At 41.7% G+C, this 22,111-nt stretch overlaps 1 protein-coding gene across 1 annotated transcript in view; it reads right to left on the bottom strand.

Annotated features, from left to right (window-relative positions):
* Window positions 1–17,429: 17,429 nt before the first annotated feature.
* Window positions 17,430–22,111, bottom strand: part of SLC5A7 (solute carrier family 5 member 7) — a 29,339-nt gene continuing 24,657 nt past the window's right edge. Inside the window, exons 8-9 of the mRNA XM_064143648.1 lie at window positions 21,501–21,718; window positions 17,430–19,558 (exon numbers count right to left, since the gene is read on the bottom strand). Coding sequence (XP_063999718.1) covers window positions 18,935–19,558; window positions 21,501–21,718 — 842 coding nt within the window. The 3' untranslated portion in view covers window positions 17,430–18,934. The remainder of the gene's footprint in view (window positions 19,559–21,500; window positions 21,719–22,111) is intronic.

Here is a 22,111-nt window from a genome sequence, read left to right as displayed (position 1 = left end):
AGGCATAGAAAAGCCTCTGTTTTGAGGCTGCTGCCCCTCACCACACTCTGATTAACCCACTTTGCTTCCTAACCCCCTGGCCAAACCTCCATTCTTCCTTGAGAGGGGTGGGAGAAAGTGAAAGGGCAGCTGGGAGCCCCTCCTGAGGACTCAGGTTTCTGGGAGGGGAGTTGTGTTTCTGTATTACCTTTTCCCTTGTATATTTCTGTATATAACTGTATATACTGTAAATATCTGCTTGTTTATTCTGCTAAAACTGTAAATATAAGCTTCATTCAAATTTCCAGAGCTGGCTGAGTCTAGTCTGGGTGATTTCCAAAGTGTGGGGGGGCAGGGAACACCCAAACCATCACATCTTCCTATAATTTACAGTGTAGTGTCTGAGTCTTATTATGTCAAGGGATTTAAAAGCATCCCATCGCAGACTTGGAACGGAGCAGCCTTTTAAAGTCTGGGCTTGTAAAGAACCAGAAGATGCAGATATAGAGACCTATAATAAAGAAGATTGCAGGAGTGTAACTTTCCTCTGTATGTGAATGAAACAGCATTTAAATGGCCATCCCAGAGCTTCAGGCAGCTTGTCTTGATTCCCTACAGAACTGGTCTGTAGAAAGGTGCCTCTAATGACATCCATTGATTGGGAAATGTAAGCTGCAGTGTTTACCTGTGCAAAACCCAAAGGCCTCAAGTAAGAGCCATAAATAATAAGTTTTTTAGGCAACACAGCAACCCACGTGAATTCCAGATACCACATCAATACCAGGCTTGGCAGTTCTGCAGATGTGTTTCAGAACATCTCCTTCATCAATCTCCTTCTAACACCTTGCTTTTGCAGCTCTGCCTGTGGTGAGCAGATGAAATAATTCTGTCCCACTTTGCATGGCAAATAGGTATTTTGAAACAGAGCTCTGCTGTTCATATTGCTCCCTCTCTAATTTTAATGACCACTCCAGAAGTCTTTTCTCATATCTGTGATGAATCTCTGTGAAAGACACCTAAATGGAAGAGCATGTAAGCTAGGCTGGCCCTATAAATGGCTTTGTTTCTTTCATGTACTGATATCTGGGTGTTGTCTCAGCGACTCTCACGGTCTTGGTAATGCCTTAAGAAAATCAGATATTAAATATCCTTCCAGCCTGAGCTAGCAATTAATTTGTGGTATCTGCTGAGATGCTATCATAGCTTAGTGTATCTTGGACTAGCCACCCTGCCAAATAGGAAAATGTTAGTAGCATTACATATTTTTTCTTCTGCTAAAATATGAAAAAGAATTGTTAAATACTGTGGAAGCTGTAGACTTGAAAAAGCTTAAGTGGCTATAGCAACTCTGTTTTATTATCTCACCATTTATTGCTTCTTAGTTACATGAACGTGAGGTGACTTTCTATCTGCTTTGTTGCCCTACATAAATAGTGACATCACAGTACTTTTGTCATTTAGGACCTATATGAGTAGAGGATGACATGATACCTGCCAGGCCTTAACCCTGGAAACCTCTATCCTCTTTACCCATTCACACATATCCAGAGCAGCCACAGAGCTCCAGAACTTCACCTTTATACAATGCTTTATTCAAACTGACATTCCTGTCTTCATTAAATGTGAATGCTGAATTGTTTGGACTTCTCTTCCATTTCAAGGGCCACTGATTTGCTCGGTATTTTGGAACTATTTTGCAGAAACAAGCTTAATTTAGGCCTGCCTGAGATGTTAGGGTTTGGCAGAGCCGGTTAATATTAGTATGATCAGACAAAAACACTGCAGAAACTAAACTAACGCCCCTCAAAACCCTTTGTGGGCTCCTGGTGTCGATAATGTCATATGGCAGTTAGTTCCAGTAATAATAGAAAAGGTCCAATATACATCTGGGTATTTTATTTATTGGAAGCAAGACCTTCAGCACCTGAAGTTTTTAATTTCCCTGTATTGACCTTGTATTGGAGATTTTGACTGCAACAAGATCAGAATTGATGGCAGTGATTTACACTTCATTCTCCCTCTTGATTTCAGTTTGCTGTTCATACAAAATGATTGCAAAGTATTTCTTCTTCAGCTGGGTCTTGGAGAGTGAAAATGAATAGTCACTGTCCAGGATGTTTTCCTTTAAGCTTTTGATCTAAGAAGATTATCTGCATACCATCCCTATAGTTTTGGAGGAAGATGTTGCAACAATGAAATAAATAGTTTTATTTGTGTGCATATTTGCACACAATATGCTTACTGTGGATTTTCTGATCATTGTTGTGAAGGTCTCTCTGACATTTCACTTACTGCTCTTTAGATAATTGAAAAAAAAATCGTTGAGAACAGAAGTATGAATGAGAAAGCTGTGAATGAAATATTTTTGTTCTGCTAGTATAGCTCCATGTATTTCAAACATTTCATGCTTCAAGTCTTGAAAAATTACTTAAAACATATATGAGCTCTAACTGCTCTAATTAAATTCTTTTCACTGTATATGTACTTACAAGCTTACATATATTTGCACAATTACTGGATCACTCTCTCTGCACTGCTCTTGCAATTCGCTGTTCTAGGCATCGTATTGCCATTGGTCTGTAAAACCCAAGCCAAAGCCTACAAGGAGAAGGCATTAAATCTTAGCCATGGGAGTCACTAATCTGGGAGCCAGCTGAAAAATTCCATCATATTAGTTTCATTTTGTTTTCAAAATATTTAGCCAAGACCAGGAGACAAGTATAAACATAGTCTTGGTTTATAGAGCCTATAGTTTCAAGTCCTTCAGAAGATTACTTACACATGAGAGTTTCAATTAACATTGAAGTTATGCAATATGAAATCCAAGGAACGATTGTTTTCCAACACAAGATTAATATTAATGTATGATATTGGAAGCACATGTTTAACAAGTTGTCTAGAACATGCTGTTACTTCAGGGTTTCCTTAATAATTGGATTCAAAGAGACATTTTGGTATTTCCAAGAGAGAGCAGCTCTTTATTCTGAAAGTCCCAGCCAGCAGTGGAACTCAAATATCTACCAGATCAAGTGTGCACAGTAAAACTCTGAGTCTTAGATAATGAAAGCACAAATACATTATAAGAACAATAGAGCAGCCCTTTGAACAGGCTGGAGAAAGGAACAACTACCAAGTTCATTACTTGCTAATCCTACAGGATTCACATTTCACTAAAGAGAGAATTACTTCAGGCAGTTGAACTGCTGAATTTATAAGCCTCTAAGATGTTTCTGATTTCCCTATCAAATACAGGAATTCTGGAAAAGGGTAGGCAGCTCATGTGAAATTAAATACTTCTTTAAATAAAAATATTGTGACAACCAATTAGCAAGTGCTAATTGAGAGGTAAGTACTGTGCCAGATTCAGTGCTCGACTGGAAGAGGATGTCTCTGTGCAGCAAAATGGCAGCTATATAAATCTTCTACTACAGGAAATCCTTCTGGGGGTCAAATTGCTGCTGAGGCTGCACCTTGAGTACCCTCTGCAGTTTTGGTCCCCACTATGTGAACAGACTGGAAAGGATCCAGAGAAAGGCCACAGGAATGATCAGAGGACCAGAAGATCATAGAATCATAGAATCAACCAGGCTGGAAGAGACCTCCGAGATCATCCAGTCCAACCTAGCACCCAGCCCTAGCCAGTCAACTAGACCATGGCACCAAGTGCCTCATCCAGGCTTTTCTTGAACACCTCCAAGGATGGTGCCTCCACCACCTCCCCGGGCAGCCCATTCCAATGGGAAATCACTCTCTCTGGCAAGAACTTCCTCCTAACATCCAGCCTATACTCCCCCAGCACGACTTGATACTGTGTCCCCTTGTTCTGTTGCTGGTTGCCTGGGAGAAGAGACCAACCCCCACCTGGCTACAGCCTCCCTTCAGGTAGTTGTAGACAGCAATGAGGTCAGCCCTGAGCCTCCTCTTCTCCAGGCTAAACAACCCCAGCTCCCTCAGCCTCTCCTCATAGGGTTTGTGTTCCAAGCCCTTCACCAGCCTTGTTGCCCTTCTGTGGACACCTTCCAGCATATGAAGGAAGGCTGAGACAATGGGCTTGACAGGAGACTGGGCCATCTCATTTGAACTGTGGTATTAGTCTGAAAGTTTGGACTAGATGATCCTTGAGGTCTCTTTCAACCTGGTAGTCTATGAATCTATGAGTCGATGAATTGCTAACATTGAATTGCATTTGCAAGGCTACACATTATTCAGAATAAATGAGAGACAGAGAGTGGCCAGCTTTCAAATTAACACTGCTAATAGAAATGAGCACTGTGGAAAATGTAGAAAATGTACTGTGGAAATGGCTGAGTAGGGATGTATTTGTTATTTCTATTATTATTTGTTTTACAAAGGTACAAAGTTAGGGAAGACAAATTCAGGCCTCCTTAGGCAGGTTGCAGACACATAGGGATTTTCCTGTGTTGTCTTAGGGAGCTTAAATCAAAACAAGATAGACAAGTTGAGGAAAAGCAAAGAAAAGTGATGCAATGACTTACTTCTGACCAGACAAGAAGTGAGTGATGGGAGAACAGGTCAGGTTTGTTCCTCTGGCATTCCACCAACTTTGCAACTAGCTGAGGCCAACTGTATGAGATTCAACAAGGTGAAGTGCTGAGTACTGTGCTTGGGTCACAACAACCCCAGGCAACACTACAGGCTTGGGGAAGGGTGGCTAGAAAGCTGTCTGGGAGAAAAGGACCTGGGGATGTTGGTCAACACCCTGCTGAATATGAGCCAGCAGTGTGCTCAGTTGGCCAGGAACCCTAACAGCATCCTGACCTGTGTCAGGAATAGTGTCCAGGGAAGTGATTTTGGCCCATTGGTGAGGCCACATCTCAAATACTGTGTTCAGTTTTGGTCTCCTCACTACAAAAAAGACATTGAGGTCCTGGAGCATGTCCAGAGAAGGGCAGTAAAGGTGGCAAATAAATCTTATGAGGGGCAACTGAGGGAACGGGAGTTGTGTAGTCTGGAGAACAGAAGGTTGAGGGAAGACCTGATTGTTGTCTATAATTACCTTGAAAAGAGGTTGTAGCTAGGTGGGTGCTTGTGGCAGTTATGGGGTTAACAGCCTAGTTTCATTTGAAATTTTAAATAAAGAATTGTATTGGATGCAGAAGAAGAACATTAATATAAATCTATATAATTTAATTAGTTTGCTGGACTAGTATATATAATCTGCTGTGTAAACTATTACCCTTCCTCTTTGTCTTTCTGCCTCCTGCTTTTCCAGCTCCTTAACTCCTCAGCACTGGCTGCTTTCTGCACTAACCCTGGCTAAGTAATAACAGCTGCAAAATTACAGTTGTCAGGTAACAGTTGTGGCTTTCTTTGGTTTTCTCACTGTAGGGAGGAGTAGAAGGTGGCTGTTAGCCCCTTCTGGGCTTTGTCCAGGGTGGTTGAGGAACAGTTGTGGGGGATCCCTGTGTTATTTCTAAATTGCTTTTAAATATTTGTAAATATATATTTTTTGGTACATATGCATTGTATCATATGCTCACAAATTCACCTTGCTGTAAATACATAGCTTCTTTTGCTTCTAAGCTCTCTGAACTGGTCTGGTGTTTCTATTTGGGGGTAATATCCATCCACCACAGTGCTGCTCTGGTATTTTTATTTGGAGGTAATTTCAACCCACCACAGTGCTGGCCTCTTGTTCTAAGTGGCAAGTGGCAGGATGAGAAGAAATGGCTTCAAGGTGCACAAGAGGAAGTTTAGGTTGGACATTAGGAAAATTTTCTTCACAAAAAGTGTTATCAAGCCTTGGAACAGGATGCCCAGGGAAATGGTTGAATCATCATCCCTAGAGGTATTTAAAAGATATGTAGATATGGCTTCTGCTCTGGATGCTTGCCCAGCTGGTCTGAAGTAAGGCAACAGCATCAAATACCTATTTCATAAAAGTGCCTGAACTTAATCCGAGGCACCTAAGAAGGCAATTTCAAATGAAGCTGCCACCTGTGCTGTTCCCTGCTACTAGAGGCAATGACACGCCCTTCCAGATCCCACTGCTCTTGTTAGGTCTGTATGACAGGATACTGAAGAGGTGTGGAGCCTAAGCTGGAATTTTACAAGCAAAAATACAAGTTCAACCTCGGAGGTTGCCTGCTTACCTAGTTTGTATGAATTTTTGCCCTTGGACTGCCATTTCTCTTTTTACCTGTATGCTCTGCTTCAGCTGTGTGTGGATAAGTCTCCAGACAGGGACTATGACTCCCTATATATTTGCATTGTTCTTCAGTGTGGTGAAACTGCAGCTGTTTGGCCTTTGCAATAATCATAGAATCAACCAGGTTGGAAGAGACCTCCAAGATCATCCAGTCCAGCCTATCCCCCAGCCCTAGCCAGTCAACTAGACCATGGCACTAAGTGCCTCAGCCAGGCTTTTCTTGAACACTCCAGGGACGGTGCCTCCACCACCTCCTTGGGCAGCCCATTCCAATGGCAAATCACTTTCTCTGTGAAGAACATAAAAATCAACATAAAAGCATTAGGAGAAATGAGAAAAAAAAAATCATTGGAATGATAGTCTGGTGTAAGTATTAATTCTGGTAGAAGCAATTCTGGTAGAAGCAATAAGTATACATGATTAAAACCCTTTCACTATCTCCTGGGCTCAGTGACAGTTTGGGAGGACATTTATGGGACAGAAGCAGTGTGAAGAATTGAAAGAAACCACACACTTCCAAAGCCCCCTGCAGGCCAGCCCAATGCATCTTCTAGTCCAATGCAAAGAATACTATCTATGTGAATTCTGTCCTTCTTTTTCTTGTCACAAACTCTCAGTTCCAGCTGCAAATATTTGACCTGGTAGACCTGCACTTAGAGAGGAAACTTCTCAATGCTTAAATGACTGTTAGTTAGAATGGACTCCTCTACCTATCTAGACGTTTAGAACCTGTCAAAACTAAATATTTGTACACAGGCCACAGCTGGTTACTACATAGGTGAGACAGGGTGCTGGACATCTTCATTTGTTGATTGTGCCTTGGTTTAGAAAATGTAGAATTTCAGCATGAAAGTGGTGAGAGGCTGGAATGGGTTGCCCAGGGAGGTGGATGAGGCCCCATCCCTGGAGGTGTTTAATGCCAGGCTGGATGAAGCTCTGGCCAGCCTGATCTTGGGTAGGGTGTCCCTGCCCCTGGCAGGGGGTTTGGAACTAGATGATCCTTGTGATCCTTTCCAACCCTGACTGATTCTATGAGCCCCGGAGAAGAGGAAAAGTTAGCTTGCTATTAGCAGCTATTGTTATTCTCACCTTGCTCAAGGTCTCTCTCTCTCTACACATATTGTTTAGCAAGGTACAGTATTTTTTGTTTGCTCTTGGTACAGGCATTTGTTATCCTACAATGCTCTGGGTGACTGAAAACCATCCCAGACCATGCATTTTAAATGGATTGGTAAATCCATTCTTCATTGACAACACCTGTCACAATGGCTCATTGTGTGATTAACAAGAATCTATTACTAATGTGGCTTTCAGTTCTGAATATTCAGTTACAGTTTGTATCTCTTTAATTGCATCCCACTATGTGTTTCTACGACTATACTGGCATGCGGTGACAGCAGAAACAGGACCATTGCCCTTCATTACTAAACTGAGGAATAGAAACACTCAGCATTGCCCTGATATTACTATTTAGTGTCATACTGCCAAATGGCTGTTTTCTGTGACATTTCTGCTCACAACTGCAAACGCTGTAATTGCTAGGAGAGCTCTGCATTTTTTTGGCATGCTTATTTTTAAATGGCAATGCTGTGAAATAAATCTGTTTACCGACAGTTCCTCTAGCCTCATTGAAAATCCTTTTCAGTGTTCTTTAGGCTGTTGGAAAGCAACATAGATCTACAGTAGATGACATCTTGAGAGGGAAATGGGTGAGCAGTACAACTGTAAATGCTTTACTAGGCTAGGTAAATGAGAATGACATATGAAATCCCTGAGACAAAGCCTTTCTTTCCGAGCATATGGGCTACAAGACTTAGCTCATTTTTCGGTTTTGCTTTGCTAATGGTGTATGTTTGTTTTTGCCTCAGAGTGTATCTGAGTAGAAACTGCTTATGAATGAAAATTATTTATAAAAAGGCAATGCCAAACATCCCAATTTTTGATGCAAGCATTCATGCAAGCTGAGTTAAGCATACATTGTAGTCAGCTTGCTGGGCATAGAATTGAGCTGTTTGAGCAGTTCAGATTTTCTTTAGTTTGTTTGCATTTCCACTTTGAAGTAGTTTAAGTGGATTTAGTATTCAAGGAGTTAACATTCTACTCTTTTGGAAAATGAACTTCCCTTAAAATGTTAGCATTGAAATCCTGTGAGAGGTTCTGTTTAGGAATGAAGGGTCCATCTTTCTTTTTTAGCAGGGAAATAAGCTTCTCATGAAAAAATCTATTATTTATTTTCTTATTCAAATATTATGTTGTGCTGCTAGAGAGATGTTTCCATTACGTTATGAGCAATTTTGATCAAGGTAGGTCCTGGAGAACACTTCAACAAAAGTAGAAAAATGGATTTTAGACTGATGGAAAACATAAAGTTGTTTTTCAAACCTAAAACTGGGTAACTGTTTGATCCCCAACATTGTACTCAGTACATGGAGAGGTGTTGTAGTAGGTGCAATCTGCACTGCACAGATAACATACTAATTGTGCTAGTTTGCTTGCTTGTATATTGTGCTAAGCTGTAAATATAAGCTCCATTCATATTTCCAGAGCCAGCTGAGTCTAGTCTGGGTGATTTCTAAAGTGTGTGTGTGGGGGGGGGGGGGGGGGGGGGGGAGGGGGCAGGGAACACCCAAACCATCACAGTAATTTATTCAGTAGAGAAAAAGCAATCAGCATTTGGCAGTTATCACTGCAACATCTAGAGCTTGGACTGGTCAGGTCAAAAACTTTCCTTGTCTCCTAGGATGTTTTTCTACAACATTAGCCTCCATGAGGACAACTGATTCTGCTTGACAGCATGTTGCACACACACCAGGAAGGTACCATTATGATCTCATGGCTAGAATCCAGGGGATGTAATGACAACTTTCCAAACGTATACATTTATATTTGGAGCAAAAATGTCTCCCATTTGAACTAGGATTTGTAGTTGTTTTTCTTTCTTGTTGTCATAAGTCACAGTATCACACAGTATCACCATGGTTGGAAGAGACCTCATAGATCATCAAGTCCAACCTGTTACCACAGAGCCCAAGGCTAGACCATAGCACCAAGTGCCACGTCCAATCCTGCCTTGAACAGCCCCAGGGACGGCGACTCCACCACCTCCCCGGGCAGCCCATTCCAGTGTCCAATGACTCTCTCAGTGAAGAACTTTCTCCTCACCTTAAGCCTGAATTTCCCCCAGCGTAGCTTGAGGCTGTGTCCTCTTGTTCTGGTGCTGGCCACCTGAGAGAAGAGAGCAACCTTCTCCCGGCCACAACCACCCCTCAGGTAGTTGTAGTCAGAACCTGGTGTTCTGTGTAGCTTGAATGGAATTGATTGAATAATTAATTTTAATAACCTACTTTAAAACTTAATGAATAGAAGTTGTTATTGAACTTTATCACTAATCTGCAAGAAGTGTATGGTTTTGAGAGTATAATCAAGGTGCGCATTCAACAATATCCTGCAGAACAGATAACTGATATAAAGGAATAGAATATCCTCAAATATTACTTTCCTGATGGTCAGGGGGCAGGATGAAGCAGAAGAACTTGCTAGAGCATTGGTTTGCTGGAACACAACTTTTTTTTTCACAGTCACACAGAATAATAAAGTTTACCTAGCTGTGAGATATGCTAGTCCTGAGCAATTATATTACTTCTGCTATTCACTTTAGTTCTCTGTCATATTTCTGTCCCCTCATGTATGTGTGGGAGAAACAAACTGCAGAGGCTAAAAATCTTTTTTTATTACTAATTTCTCTTACATGCTGAACAATAAGGCCTGAACTTCTTGTGATGACAACAGTAGATATTGATCATCACTGAAGCAGGAAAACCTTATTATGGAGGAAGGCAAATTAAGGTGCTCCCCATTTCAAAGGTGCTTGTATTTTAGGCAGAAAAAAAGAGGAAACCTTAAAATTTATCGAAAGGATAGCCTGTGGGACTTTGTATAGCATGAACTTCAACTCAGCACAGGATCACAGGATATTAGAAGTTGGAAGGGCTTTCCAGAGATCATCGAGACCAACCCCTCTGCCAAAGCAGGATCACCTACAGTATTCTGCACAGGAATGCACCCAGGCAGGTCTTGAAAGTTTCCAGAGAAGGAGACTCCACAATCCCCCTGAGCAGCCTCTTCCAGTGCTTCCAGAATCTCACTACTTATTTTGTGATTCTCTGGAATGGAATGATCTTTTAATGATGGTTCTATGACTTTTTTTTTTTACTGACTTGTAGGCTAGATTCAAGTTTGTACCCAGACAATCTGCTAGAGTGCAGAGGACAGACTTAATCATTATGCTTGACTATAGGTCAGAACAACGTAAGTGCCTGTCTTGGGTTCAAATGCAGGTTCCCAGAGACTCTTATAAATTTGGTAGACCCAATGACAATTTATAGAATTTATAGAGTGCCCTCCCCTCTTCCCCCTCCTTTTCCCCAAAAGACAGGGAGAGAGATAAAGGTAGGGACACCCAAATAAATCAATCTCACTCGATTTGGAAGTTAAAAAGGAAAAGTTTAACAATAACTTAGAAAAAGGGATTGGAGGTAGGGGAGTTTACAAAGGATAAGGAAGGGAAAACAGCAAAATACAAACAGGGATGGATACAACCCGAGTAGTATGATGGTGTCTCTGCCTCGTGGCTGCCACGTGTTGTGCTGGTATGCAGTATCAGTGTGTGTGTGATCATGAACGCAGGAAGAGAGAAAGAGCAAGAGGGAGAGACAGGGAGGTCCTGTCTCTTTTATACCACAGGAAGTGGGGGGAGTGGGCTAACCATCACCTGGAGTGTGTCCCACCCCTGAGGAGGGGCCAAGACCCCTAGGGTCAGGTTCAGGGTCACTCCCCCAGGAGTGTTAACCCTATACAGTGCCAAAAGAAGGAGAGACAGAGATGAGACTTAGAGACTAGTGGGCCTCACCATAGTCATGTTTGTGCCCCAACCTCAAAGCAGGACAAGCCTTTCACAGTCATGGCTTTGCAGCAGTTACTGGCATAAGTAGTGTGAAGAAGACATCTCTGTTATCAAAAGATCATCAAAGATAATCTGTGTCTTACTTAATTGTGCTGAAATCATAAGAAGCCAGAAAACTCGAGCTGCCCCATTCCTTGAATGGCATACCTTCAATGACCCACTGGTTTTGGGAGCATTTCTCCCTTTAAACTCTTCTGGAAATTGTGTCCATGATTTTAATGGATGCAAAATGCTGAGTAACACAAAGTGCAGTGCAGCGATCTGGTCGCTGTTATTAATAGATAGATAATTGTTATAGTCCATTAGTAAATTGGCAGGATATATTCAATTCCTTTTACTTTCCGTAAAACTCATTACTCACTTGGCAAAGAAATTGGCCTTGTCCATTTCCAAATAATACATGAATTTTAGTGCTTCACTCTTAACCATGGAAAACTACTTGGAAGAGTGAACAAATGACTAAGAAGTGATTTACTGCTGCCTTCTAACGCTGAAGGATACCACTCAAACTAAGTGTGCTTAGACTCCTAGGGTGGTGTATATTATGATCACAGCAGCATGAAAAGTAGGACCAGGACACACCTAGGACCTGATCATCAGTGCAGTTCCATTCACAGCACCAGTTTTAGACAGAGAGGGATCTGGGGGTGCTGATTGATACCTGCCTGAACATGAGCCAGCAGTGTGGCCAGGTGGCCAAGAGAGCCAGTGGCATCCTGGCCTGCATCAGGAATGGTGTGGCCAGCAGGAGCAGGGAGGTCATTCTGCCCCTGTACTCTGCACTGGTTAGACCACACCTTGAATACTATGTTCAGTTCTGGGCCCCCCAGTTTAGGAGGGACATTGAGATGCTTGAGCGTGTCCAGAGAAGGGCGACGAGGCTGGTGAGAGGCCTTGAGCACAGCCCTACGAGGAGAGGCTGAGGGAGCTGGGATTGTTTAGCCTGGAGAAGAGGAGGCTCAGGGGTGACCTTATTGCTGTCTACAACTACCTGAGGGGTGGTTGTGGCCAGGGGGAGGTTGCTCTCTTCTCTCAGGTGGCCAGCACCAGAACGAGAGGACACAGCCTCAGGCTGTGCCAGGGGAAATTTAGGCTGGAGGTGAGGAGAAAGTTCTTCACTGAGAGAGTCATTGGACACTGGAATGGGCTGCCCGGGGAGGTGGTGGAGTCGCCGTCCCTGGAGCTGTTCAAGGCAAGGTTGGACATAGCACTTGGTGCCATGGTCTAGCCTTGAGCTCTGTGGTAAAGGGTTGGACTTGATGATCTGTGAGGTCTTTTCCAACCTTGGTGATACCGTGAAACTTCTTTTTTTTTTCTCTTTTCTACAATGTTCCAACTATTTCAGAAACTCAAACAAATCATATTCTCTGTTATTGTGCATCCATTTGTCTTTTAATTAATATATTTTCAGCTTAAATATCTTCCCTGATTACTCTTTGTATATGAAAATAATTACCCTCAGCTTTCAACATAAGACTGTCTTCTATCACTACCTCTTTTGTCATGCTGTATTTACACAGTAAGCACAAAGTTGACATAACTCCTGTTCTTTTCTGTTGGTTGACTGTTTGAGGAAGAAATCTGTTGCCCACAGGACTAAAACTATTCACTTTCTGCCAGTACAACTGTTTTGTTTTTTTCCTCCCAATACCTGCCAGATTTCAAATGTTTACATGATCATGCAGTGTGGAGTGGTATTTATTTCTCTCATAATAAAAAGGTGTTTGTCTACATTCAAGGTAGACTCTTTAGACCTATGTAACTTAAGCAGATGATTTTCTCAAATCATTTTGCATCTTGAGAGCTATTCTATCAACTTTCTCCTGTTCTGTATGAAACATTTTCACACCGAGCTCTAGTTCTACCACCTCATTGTCTAGATTTCCTGCACTAGTCCACAAACAACTTTGGTGTTTCCTTCTGACATCAATTAAATAGAGCAAATATAATCAATTCTGTCGTTCAGAGAAGTACTTCCTTTCCCCGCCACCCTGCTGTCCACCACCTTATTCTGTAGCATGGCCTTATTCCTGACTGGTGGAAAGTGATTAGTTCAGGATTCAGTATTCAATATTAATTAAAAGTACTTACATCAAACATCTTAACTTCTTTCTCTACCCATTTACTTCTCCACTGTTTGTTTTTGCCCTCACTGTAAATTTGATGGAAAAATAAGGGGAAAAAAAATTCCCTTCATTATTCCTTACCAAGAAAAACTTAGCACTGTTAAAAAGAAAAGTCTCAAACTGCTCCTAAATGGAAACTCCTATGTAGGGTTTTGCTGTGGTTTTGGCCACAGGTGGCCTGAATGCAGTATTTCACTTAGGATCTTATCTGGCAACTAATGCTGTTGCAGCAGTCATCAGTGCACTCTTAATTTATCTTACTTTTCTTGTCTGAAAACATACTTGAGGTTTTGAATGGTGTGGTTTGGGATCAAATTCCCAAATTGCAAGAGAGATTGAAGCTTTGTGGTCTCAAGCAAATGTCTACGCTGTTCTGCATTGTTTGAAAAATCCCAGTTAGTGCTTAATTCCTTGAGTGAAAATCTCAGTGCCCTGGAAAACAAGCCAGTGTGCTTTATTTTTCCCATCCATAAGTGGACAGTATTGCCCACTATTTTTGCAAAATACCTAGGGGATAAAGACATTGTATATTTGACTAGCATCACTTGTCTAGTCCTCATTTGTGACTTTCAGTTGAGTTCAGTGGATGTTAGATCAAGTGCTTAAGAGGAGGACAAAAACACAGGTTTAGTTTTCAGTTAGCTAAACATTTGGTATCTATCATATTTCTAACACATGTGATGCCCAGGATGACTTTATGGCCCTCTACAAAGGACTCTTCCACTACATCAAAAATTACCAAAACCTTGCTTCCAGTCAACACACACAAAAGGTGGAACCCAGCTGCAATCTCCAGGCACATGCCTTCCTGATCCTGTAGCACATAGCTCCTTGCCAAGTCTGCAGCCCATACCATAACCCCTCTTCAGGTCCAGTCCTCCCAGTGCAGCAACCACAAGAGGAAGTTGTCTGGCAAGAAACATAAAGGAGGGAGACCCACTGGGTGCAGACTTTCACAGTATCACAGTCTCACAGTATCATCAGGGTTGGAAGAAACCTCATAGATCATCAAGTCCAACCCTTTACCACAGAGCTCAAGGCTAGACCATGGCACCAAGTGCCACGTCCAATCCTGCCCTGAACAGCTCCAGGGACGGTGACTCCACCACCTCCCCGGGCAGCCCATTCCAGTGTCCAATGACTCTCTCAGTGAAGAACTTTCTCCTCACCTCCAGCCTAAATCTCCCCTGGCGCAGCCTGAGGCTGTGTCCTCTCGTTCTGGTGCTGGCCACCTGAGAGAAGAGAGCAACCTCCTCCTGGCCACAACCTCCCCTCAGGTAGTTGTAGATAGCAATGAGGTCTCCCCTGAGCCTCCTCTTCTCCAGGCTAAACAACCCCAGCTCCCTCAGCCTCTCCTCGTAGGGCTGTGCTCAAGGCCTCTCACCAGCCTCGTCGCCCTTCTCTGGACACACTCAAGCATCTCAATGTCCCTCCTAAACTGGGGGGCCCAGAACTGAACACAGTACTCAAGGTGTGGTCTAACCAGTGCAGAGTACAGGGGCAGAATGACTTTCCTTGTACTTAGGGACCATTGCCATTCTTTGTGGTGATGAGGACAAGGAAGATATGACTAAAAGGAGAGGCATTTCCAGCACGGGACCTAAGTTTTGGGACAGAGTTGTAGCCACAGTGTGTCCCTACTAACCCCCTGGGCAAAGACCAGCTGCCACTCTGCCGAGGCCACCTCTCCTCTGCAGGGCTGTGTCTGTGAGCAGAAAACTTCAAGTGGATGCTGAGTGATAATAAAATAAACATCTTTATTTTTAATAGATGGACAACAAAACAGACCCAAAACCAGACAGCATTTTTCTGAATTTCATGGGCATTACTGAATACAATACAAATGAAGTTAAAACATAGACATCTATATTAGGCTTTCTATTTGCTTTGTTAGGTATAGTCTTTTAGTATAACATATCTGGCACAGACAAAAATATACTTTTTTCTTTTTTCTTAAACAACAGCCACAAACACAGCCCTGATTAATAGCAGACTTACAATAACTTACTAACTGCACATGATACTTGATCAAATACACCTGAAGGGCAGAACGAAAAATGAGTAACAGGTTTTGTTGTTTTTTTTTTTTTTCTTATGACAATTATATATGAAATCCTAAATTGTTGTACTATATGAAAATAAAAGACTAAATCTTTTACTTTATTTGATCCATTTAATGTGTACATTCATTTCAGGTTCACAAAAGTATGTTTTATTTATAATACATATATCATCCTATATGGACAAATATAGATGAAACTAACTTTTCTTTTGACACCTCACCTATGTTATTAACCATGATTTTATGAACATAGCTCATGCAAAGGAAGTAAAAACCCTGTCAAATAAGTGTTATTCACAAATGGTAGCATTATGGAAATAAAATGAATGTGATATGAATATTTCATATAGAAATTGTAGGCTTAGAAACAATGACCTTAGTGTGTGAAAATCAGCTGCTTGCTTCACTGATTATAGATCTGATTTAGTGCACAGTACTACTATCTATGAATTGCAGAAGTGGAGAGGAGCATGAGAACAATGTCTGCTTAAAGAACCAGGTCCTGTTTGTATTTTGCCTGTGGAATTAACTTGGTTGTATGATTTTTTCTCCTAGATATCAATCATAGATATGGCCTTTGGTTATCTAAACAGCTTTGTATAAATTTAAGGGTGGGGTAGATGAACTAAGGCAATAAAACTTGTAAACAGACTTTGCACAAGGCTGTTTAATTTGACTTTTGGAATTGTCTTGTCTACTGCACAGCACACCACCACAACCGCGGCAGCTTTTGCTGGACTTATGCAAAGACCTGCACAGAGATTCAGTGCGTGGAAAGCAGAGTTGCAGTCACACAATAAACAGTCTTCATGGCTACCTCTTTTTCTCTGAGTGATAAAGCTTCCATGATGTGCTACTTGCAAAAGTGCAATAACCTCCATAGAAAGGATTGGAAATTTTTGTTGGAACCATTTTCTGCCAGAGAATGCATAGTTGCCTCTAAACAGGAATAGTCTGTAGTATCACAGTGATTTCACAAAAGAACATTTTACAGGATAAACAGTATAAAATATTCTGATGATGCTGAAAGCATCTGATTTGAAATTGTTTGACTAACACATTTTAATTTTTCACTTTTTCATTTTGAGCTTTTTAAAGAGTTTGTTTTGTTTTCTTTTAATGTCAAGAAGGGAACACTAGGGAAGAAGATTTTTATTTATCCATCAGAATTTGTTATATGATTTACCTTTCCTTTCCTTCTTCTCCCACTACTGGGAATTTTGAAATACAGAGCACAGAAGTGCTGTTATATTTAAAGCAACTGGCCACTACCCAGTTTCTCACAGTGAAATTGTAGCAACTCATACGAAATCAAAGAGAAAAATTTTGAGGAGACCTACAAGTGGCTGTAAAATGAGATCCCCTAATTAATTTGGAGCTGCAGCATAATGCATTGGCTATGTGAGCAAGCAAAGCTGTGGATTGGTATTTTCTCCTAAGAAGGGATTCAGGCTAATAGATTTGGATGACAACAGATAATAACTCAGCAGCGACTCTTTTTCCCCCGTGCAATTTATTTCCTTTTCTCTTTTCCATGATTCATGAGGGAATGAATACTGATTGGCTCATACTCACTTTCTGAGATCCTCAGCACCCTGAATTCCCTGTCTTGTTTACTCAAACCACAAGAGTTTTTCATTATTTTGCTATATTGGCTCTTCCAGGTTTTCAGTGCAGATTCTGATTTGTATTCCCTCCACCCAGAGCACGCTCAATATTTGTTAGCACAGTGGTACCACAGTTCACAATGCATATTCAGAACTGAGGTGCAGTGTTATTTTTAAATGCATTATATGGAGAGGGAAAAAAAAAACCAACAATCAGTATCTCTAAAATTATTTTTTTCTCTATGTATAAAATAGATACATGCTGTTAAGACTCCACAAAAGGAGTAAAAACATATCTAAGGATTCAACCTTGTGAAAGTTTATGTCAACACTGAATGCACAAGTTGATGGCTTCTTCCTTTAGCAGCAAAACCTATTCTTACATCTCCTATCCTCCAGTATAGCTCCTTGTGTTGTGAACGTGAAAGGAGAAATTTCACTGGCGAGCAGTAACAGGAGGATATCTGAGTTTCAGTTGAACATGTTGTCATGCTTAGACTGAAAAGGATTATTGGAGCAGAAATCTAGCTATTAGATCTCCCACTGTGAAAGGCACTACCAATGGGGATGGGCACAATCATCTCGGCCGTGGGCAAATGGAAACAATACTGCATGTTCCTTGCTGGCTCAGGCAAAGTCAGAAGAGGCCTCCCCTCCTTGCTTTGCTGCTTCTGGCCAGCACTGCCATCAGTGTGTGGAGTTTCATCTGCGCCTGGCCACTGCTGGTGTTCCACAGAGTCACCACGATGGCCCAGGATGGCTGTTAATGAAGGACTCCAGCATTTAGTGCAAGACACTGCTGTGCCTTTCACTTCACTGATGACTTCACCTTTCCTTTCAGTTTGCCTCCAAGCTGCAGCTGCTTTTGGAAGTAGACACTGCCGAAATCTGTCCAGCAAGTCTTGTTTTTCCCATGGGAAATCAGATTTTTTTGAGAAACTGTGTTTTTTTCCATGGAAAACATGTATTTTCCAAAGAAATTTCAGCAAGACCAATCCATAAGACTTTTTGATGTCTTTGAGGATATATTTTGATTAAGTGAAAAATAGGGATTTTCCCCATGGAAACCCCTCTCATCCATTTTCTCAAGTCTTCTTGATTCTTGTATTGTAATACTTGTTCCGTTGCTGCAGTCACTTGGTGCCAGACTGATTTTGTTCTGTGTTCATTTTGAAGAAGAAGGTTTCTTGTCTCGACATCGAAAAGCTATATTTAGTTTATAAAAGTTCTGTCATTTTTCATAAGCTGAGTTTCAACTCCAATTATTGCTTAAAAAAAAATGTGTTACCCTCCATTGGTGGCAGCCACTAGCCACAGGAGAAAGAGAACACCTAGAGTAACATACTTTGTTTAAGGCCATCTTGCACTAGATATAACATCATTTTAAACTGGTGACTTAATTTTTTTCTTTAAAAATTAATATATGATGTATAGCACTCCTATAAGGATTTTATTACCTTTTGCATGTTTTGATGTCTTATACAAATAATTAAACACTAAATTTGTGTTATTTGAACTTCTTTATGAGGAAAAAAACACAACCAGACCAAAACCCCGGGGAAGTTATCGGTGTGTCTGTCTTTGCTCAAGCAACTAACTCTGTAGTAATAAATCACTTATAGCTGTGACAATATATTTCCATGTAATGCCAATAAAATGTTGACTCACTGTGTTTCAGAGTGACTGTATTATAGTATCTTCGTAGGATGTCCTAGCTAAGTAACTGTTGCACTTTTTCTGCTACTTATAGTCTCAGTTGTAAATATATTTAGTTACACAGTATACAGTTCTGGGTGGAAAGAAGGAGATCTGTGTCTTTTGTTAAGTACTCTCTGATCTGATCCAGCATCTTGGCTAGTAACAGAAAAGTGTTCCTCCCATGGGATGCTCCTGCTCCTAGAAACAACATAAAGAATTGTGCAGCGGCATTTTATTCCCAGTTCATGCTTTTCTTCTGATAAAATGCCTCTTACTATTCTTTGTGGAGTCTCCTTCTTCACATTGCTGTGCCTGTGGCTACCAGATTTTTTAATTATCTTCAGTGTTGGACAGCTCTGGACTCGAATCAACATAATTGAAGGCTTCCTTGTTTGTAAAAGTAGAGCTCAAGGTTAAGCTGTGCCGGGGATTCACAGGTGCAAGTTCATTTAATACAATATTGTCACTTTTTACAAGAGTTGCTTTGTCCATGTGTTCTCTACTATACCTGGCAACAACAGCATCAAGGAAGTCCAGCTTTGGTGGCAAAGTCCCGCTCTCAAATAAGTATTTGGCTAGGTAGGAGACTATAATGTTAGCAAAGAAGGAGGAAAGCATAGCAAGCGTCTTAAAAGGGAATCGCTGGATATAGATATTATTCTCGTCTGGATAGCAGCCAGGATAGTAGATCAAGGGCTGAAGGTAGAGGTATGGTTCTCCTCCGGTTATTCTGAGAACAATTCCAAACAAGTATCCTGCAATGGCACCGTAGGTGTTGGTTCCTTTAATAAATAGCACACAGAGGAGCTGGGGGAATATGATGATGTAAACGAGGTCAGAGCTGAGGTACCACAGGCCGTACACTGATGAAGCTAGCAGGGCCATTGCTGTTGCTGATGCTCCAAATAGGAAAACAGTGATTCTCATGACCCACACGATTTCCCTGTCTGAAGCCTGCAAAAAAAGCCCCAAAAGAGCAGTGTTAGATGCTTTGTTTTTTTTTTTCTTCCTGGCAATATATACATGCCTGCATTTATGCACATAGACAATATAAAATACTGTGTTGTAAAAGGAAAGTTGCATGACACAATAATATTTACAAATGCTTACCTCAGTCCAGGTCCCTCTGTAGGGCCTTTCTATGCTCAAGATCAACACTTCCTCCCATATTAGTGTCATCTGTAAGCTTACTGAGAGTGCATTCAATCCCCTCATCCTGATCACTGATAAAGAGATATTAAAGAGAACTGTCTCCAGTACTGAGCCCTGAGGGATGTCCCTAATGACTAGTTGCCAACTGGATTGAACTCCATTCACCACTGCTCTTTAAGTTCAGTCATCAGCCAATTTTTTACTCAGCAGTGTCCACCAATTCAAACCATAAGCAGCCACTGTGGAAGACAGTGTCAAAGGCTTTACTGAAATTCAAGTGAAGAGCATCCATAGTCTTTCCCTCATCCACTAAGCAGCTTACCTTGTCCTAGAAGGAGATCAGGTTCACTGAGCAGGACCTGCCCTCCACAAACCCACGCTGACTGGGCCTGATCATCTGCTTGCCCTGTCTGTGCTGCATAGTGGAACTCAAGATGATCTATCTGCTCCATAACCTCCCATGGCACCAGGGCCAGATTGACAGGTCTGTAGATCCCTGGGCCCTCCTTCCAGCCATTCTTGTAGGTGTGGATCACAGTTGCCAATCTCTAGTCAGCTAGGACCTCCCTGGTTAGCCAGGGCTGCTGGTAAATGATGGAGAGTGGCCTGGTGAGCACATCTGCCAGTTCCCTCAGTACCCTTGGGTGCATGCCATCCGGCTCCATAGACTTGTGTATGTCTAAGTGATGCAGCAGATGACTACCCATCTATCCTTGGATTATGGGGGCTTCATTCTCCTCACTGTCCCTATCTTCCAAATCTGAAGGTTGGACATCCAGCAAACAACTGGTTTATGGTGGGCATTCCCCAAACTGTTAACCTTTGAGAATAATGTGTCAAAGGATAAAGCAACATCAGAGTGCTTGAAGTAATTCTAAAATATAAGCACAATATGGCTTAAACAGAAAAAAACTGCGAGCATTTGGAGTACTTCTTCTGCATTTCCTGTGATGAAAGTCAGATTCAGGAGCCCATTCTCATGTCAAATTATTTTCTGATAGATCAGTAAATCACAAAGATATCTCACTTTGAGTATTTGAGTAAAACCTACAGTTGCAGCATAAATTAGGAGCTGTGCAGATAAACTACAGTGCCACAAGAAAGCTGCCTTCTCAAGCTAGCTTTGTCATCTCTGCTGGAACACAAACCCTCTGAGGAGAGGCTGAGGGAGCTGGGGTTGTTTAGCCTGGAGAAGAGGAGGCTCAGGAGTGACCTCATTGCTGTTTACAACTACCTGAAGGGAGGTTGTAGCCAGGTGGGGGTTGGTCTCTTCTCCCAGGCAACCAGCAACAGAACAAGGGGACACAGTCTCAAGTTGTGCCAGGGGAAGTATAGGCTGGATGTTAGGAGGAAGTTCTTGCCAGAGAGAGTGATTGGCATTGGAATGGGCTGCCCAGGGAGGTGGTGGAGTCACTGTCCCTGGAGTTGTTCAAGAAAAGCCTGGATGAGGCACTTAGTGCCATGGTCTAGTTGACTGGCTAGGGCTGGGTGCTAGGTTGGCCTGGATGATCTTGGAGGTCTCTTCCAACCTGTTTGATTCTATATTCTATGTTCTATTCTATGCTGGTGGTTACAGCCACAATTATTATTATGACTTTTGGTTTATCCAATCTACTGCTAGGAACAAATACTATACTTTTTCTAGTCACAGATAGGAAAGTGAAAGAAGTGCTTTGTTGTGAAATCACAGTTTATGCATCAGCTAAAGTTTTCTCTACAAGTGAAAGTGAAAAAGTAATCTCACGTTTTGCCGAAAGGAGAGCTGGTAAATGTTCCGAGCAAACATGGAACTTGCTGATAAAATTGAAGAGTCAGCTGATGACATCACAGCAGCAGATACAGCGCCGAGGCCAAAGAACGAGATATAGACTGGACAAAGGTACTGGAGCACGATTGGTAAAATCATATCAGCTTCTTTTTTAGACATGGGGTCAGGGACACCATACTCAGTCTCATTCCAGGCTGCAATATGGACATCAGTATATTATCAGCAACATTTGCAGTCACCAGCACCTCTTGATTTCACCTGTAGTGAGCTATTTGTATTGTCACATTTTCATACACATTCAATGACTGAACTGTTGCTACGGTTGGACCGACAGCATTTTGGAGAGACATTGTCCTACTGGTTTCTGTTAGGGAGACTTAATTCTATTTAGCATTTCTGCACTGCTCATAAGTGTCATTTCTCTCAATAAACCAAGCCTGAGATCCATATTTGTTTGTGATGGGTTTTAAGCTTACTCTTGGATCGTTATACATTTCTAACAGAACATTTTTATCAGTTTAGCTACATGTTCACTGCAATGGGGATCACTCTTGCTATGAACAAGAACTTGACAAGGATGTTTTGGT

The sequence above is a fragment of the Pogoniulus pusillus genome, chromosome 5 (genome assembly GCF_015220805.1).
Source record: "Pogoniulus pusillus isolate bPogPus1 chromosome 5, bPogPus1.pri, whole genome shotgun sequence".
Lineage (NCBI taxonomy): Eukaryota > Metazoa > Chordata > Aves > Piciformes > Lybiidae > Pogoniulus > Pogoniulus pusillus.
Note: the sequence above shows the minus strand (reverse complement) of the source record. Positions and strands in the feature narration are given on the sequence as shown.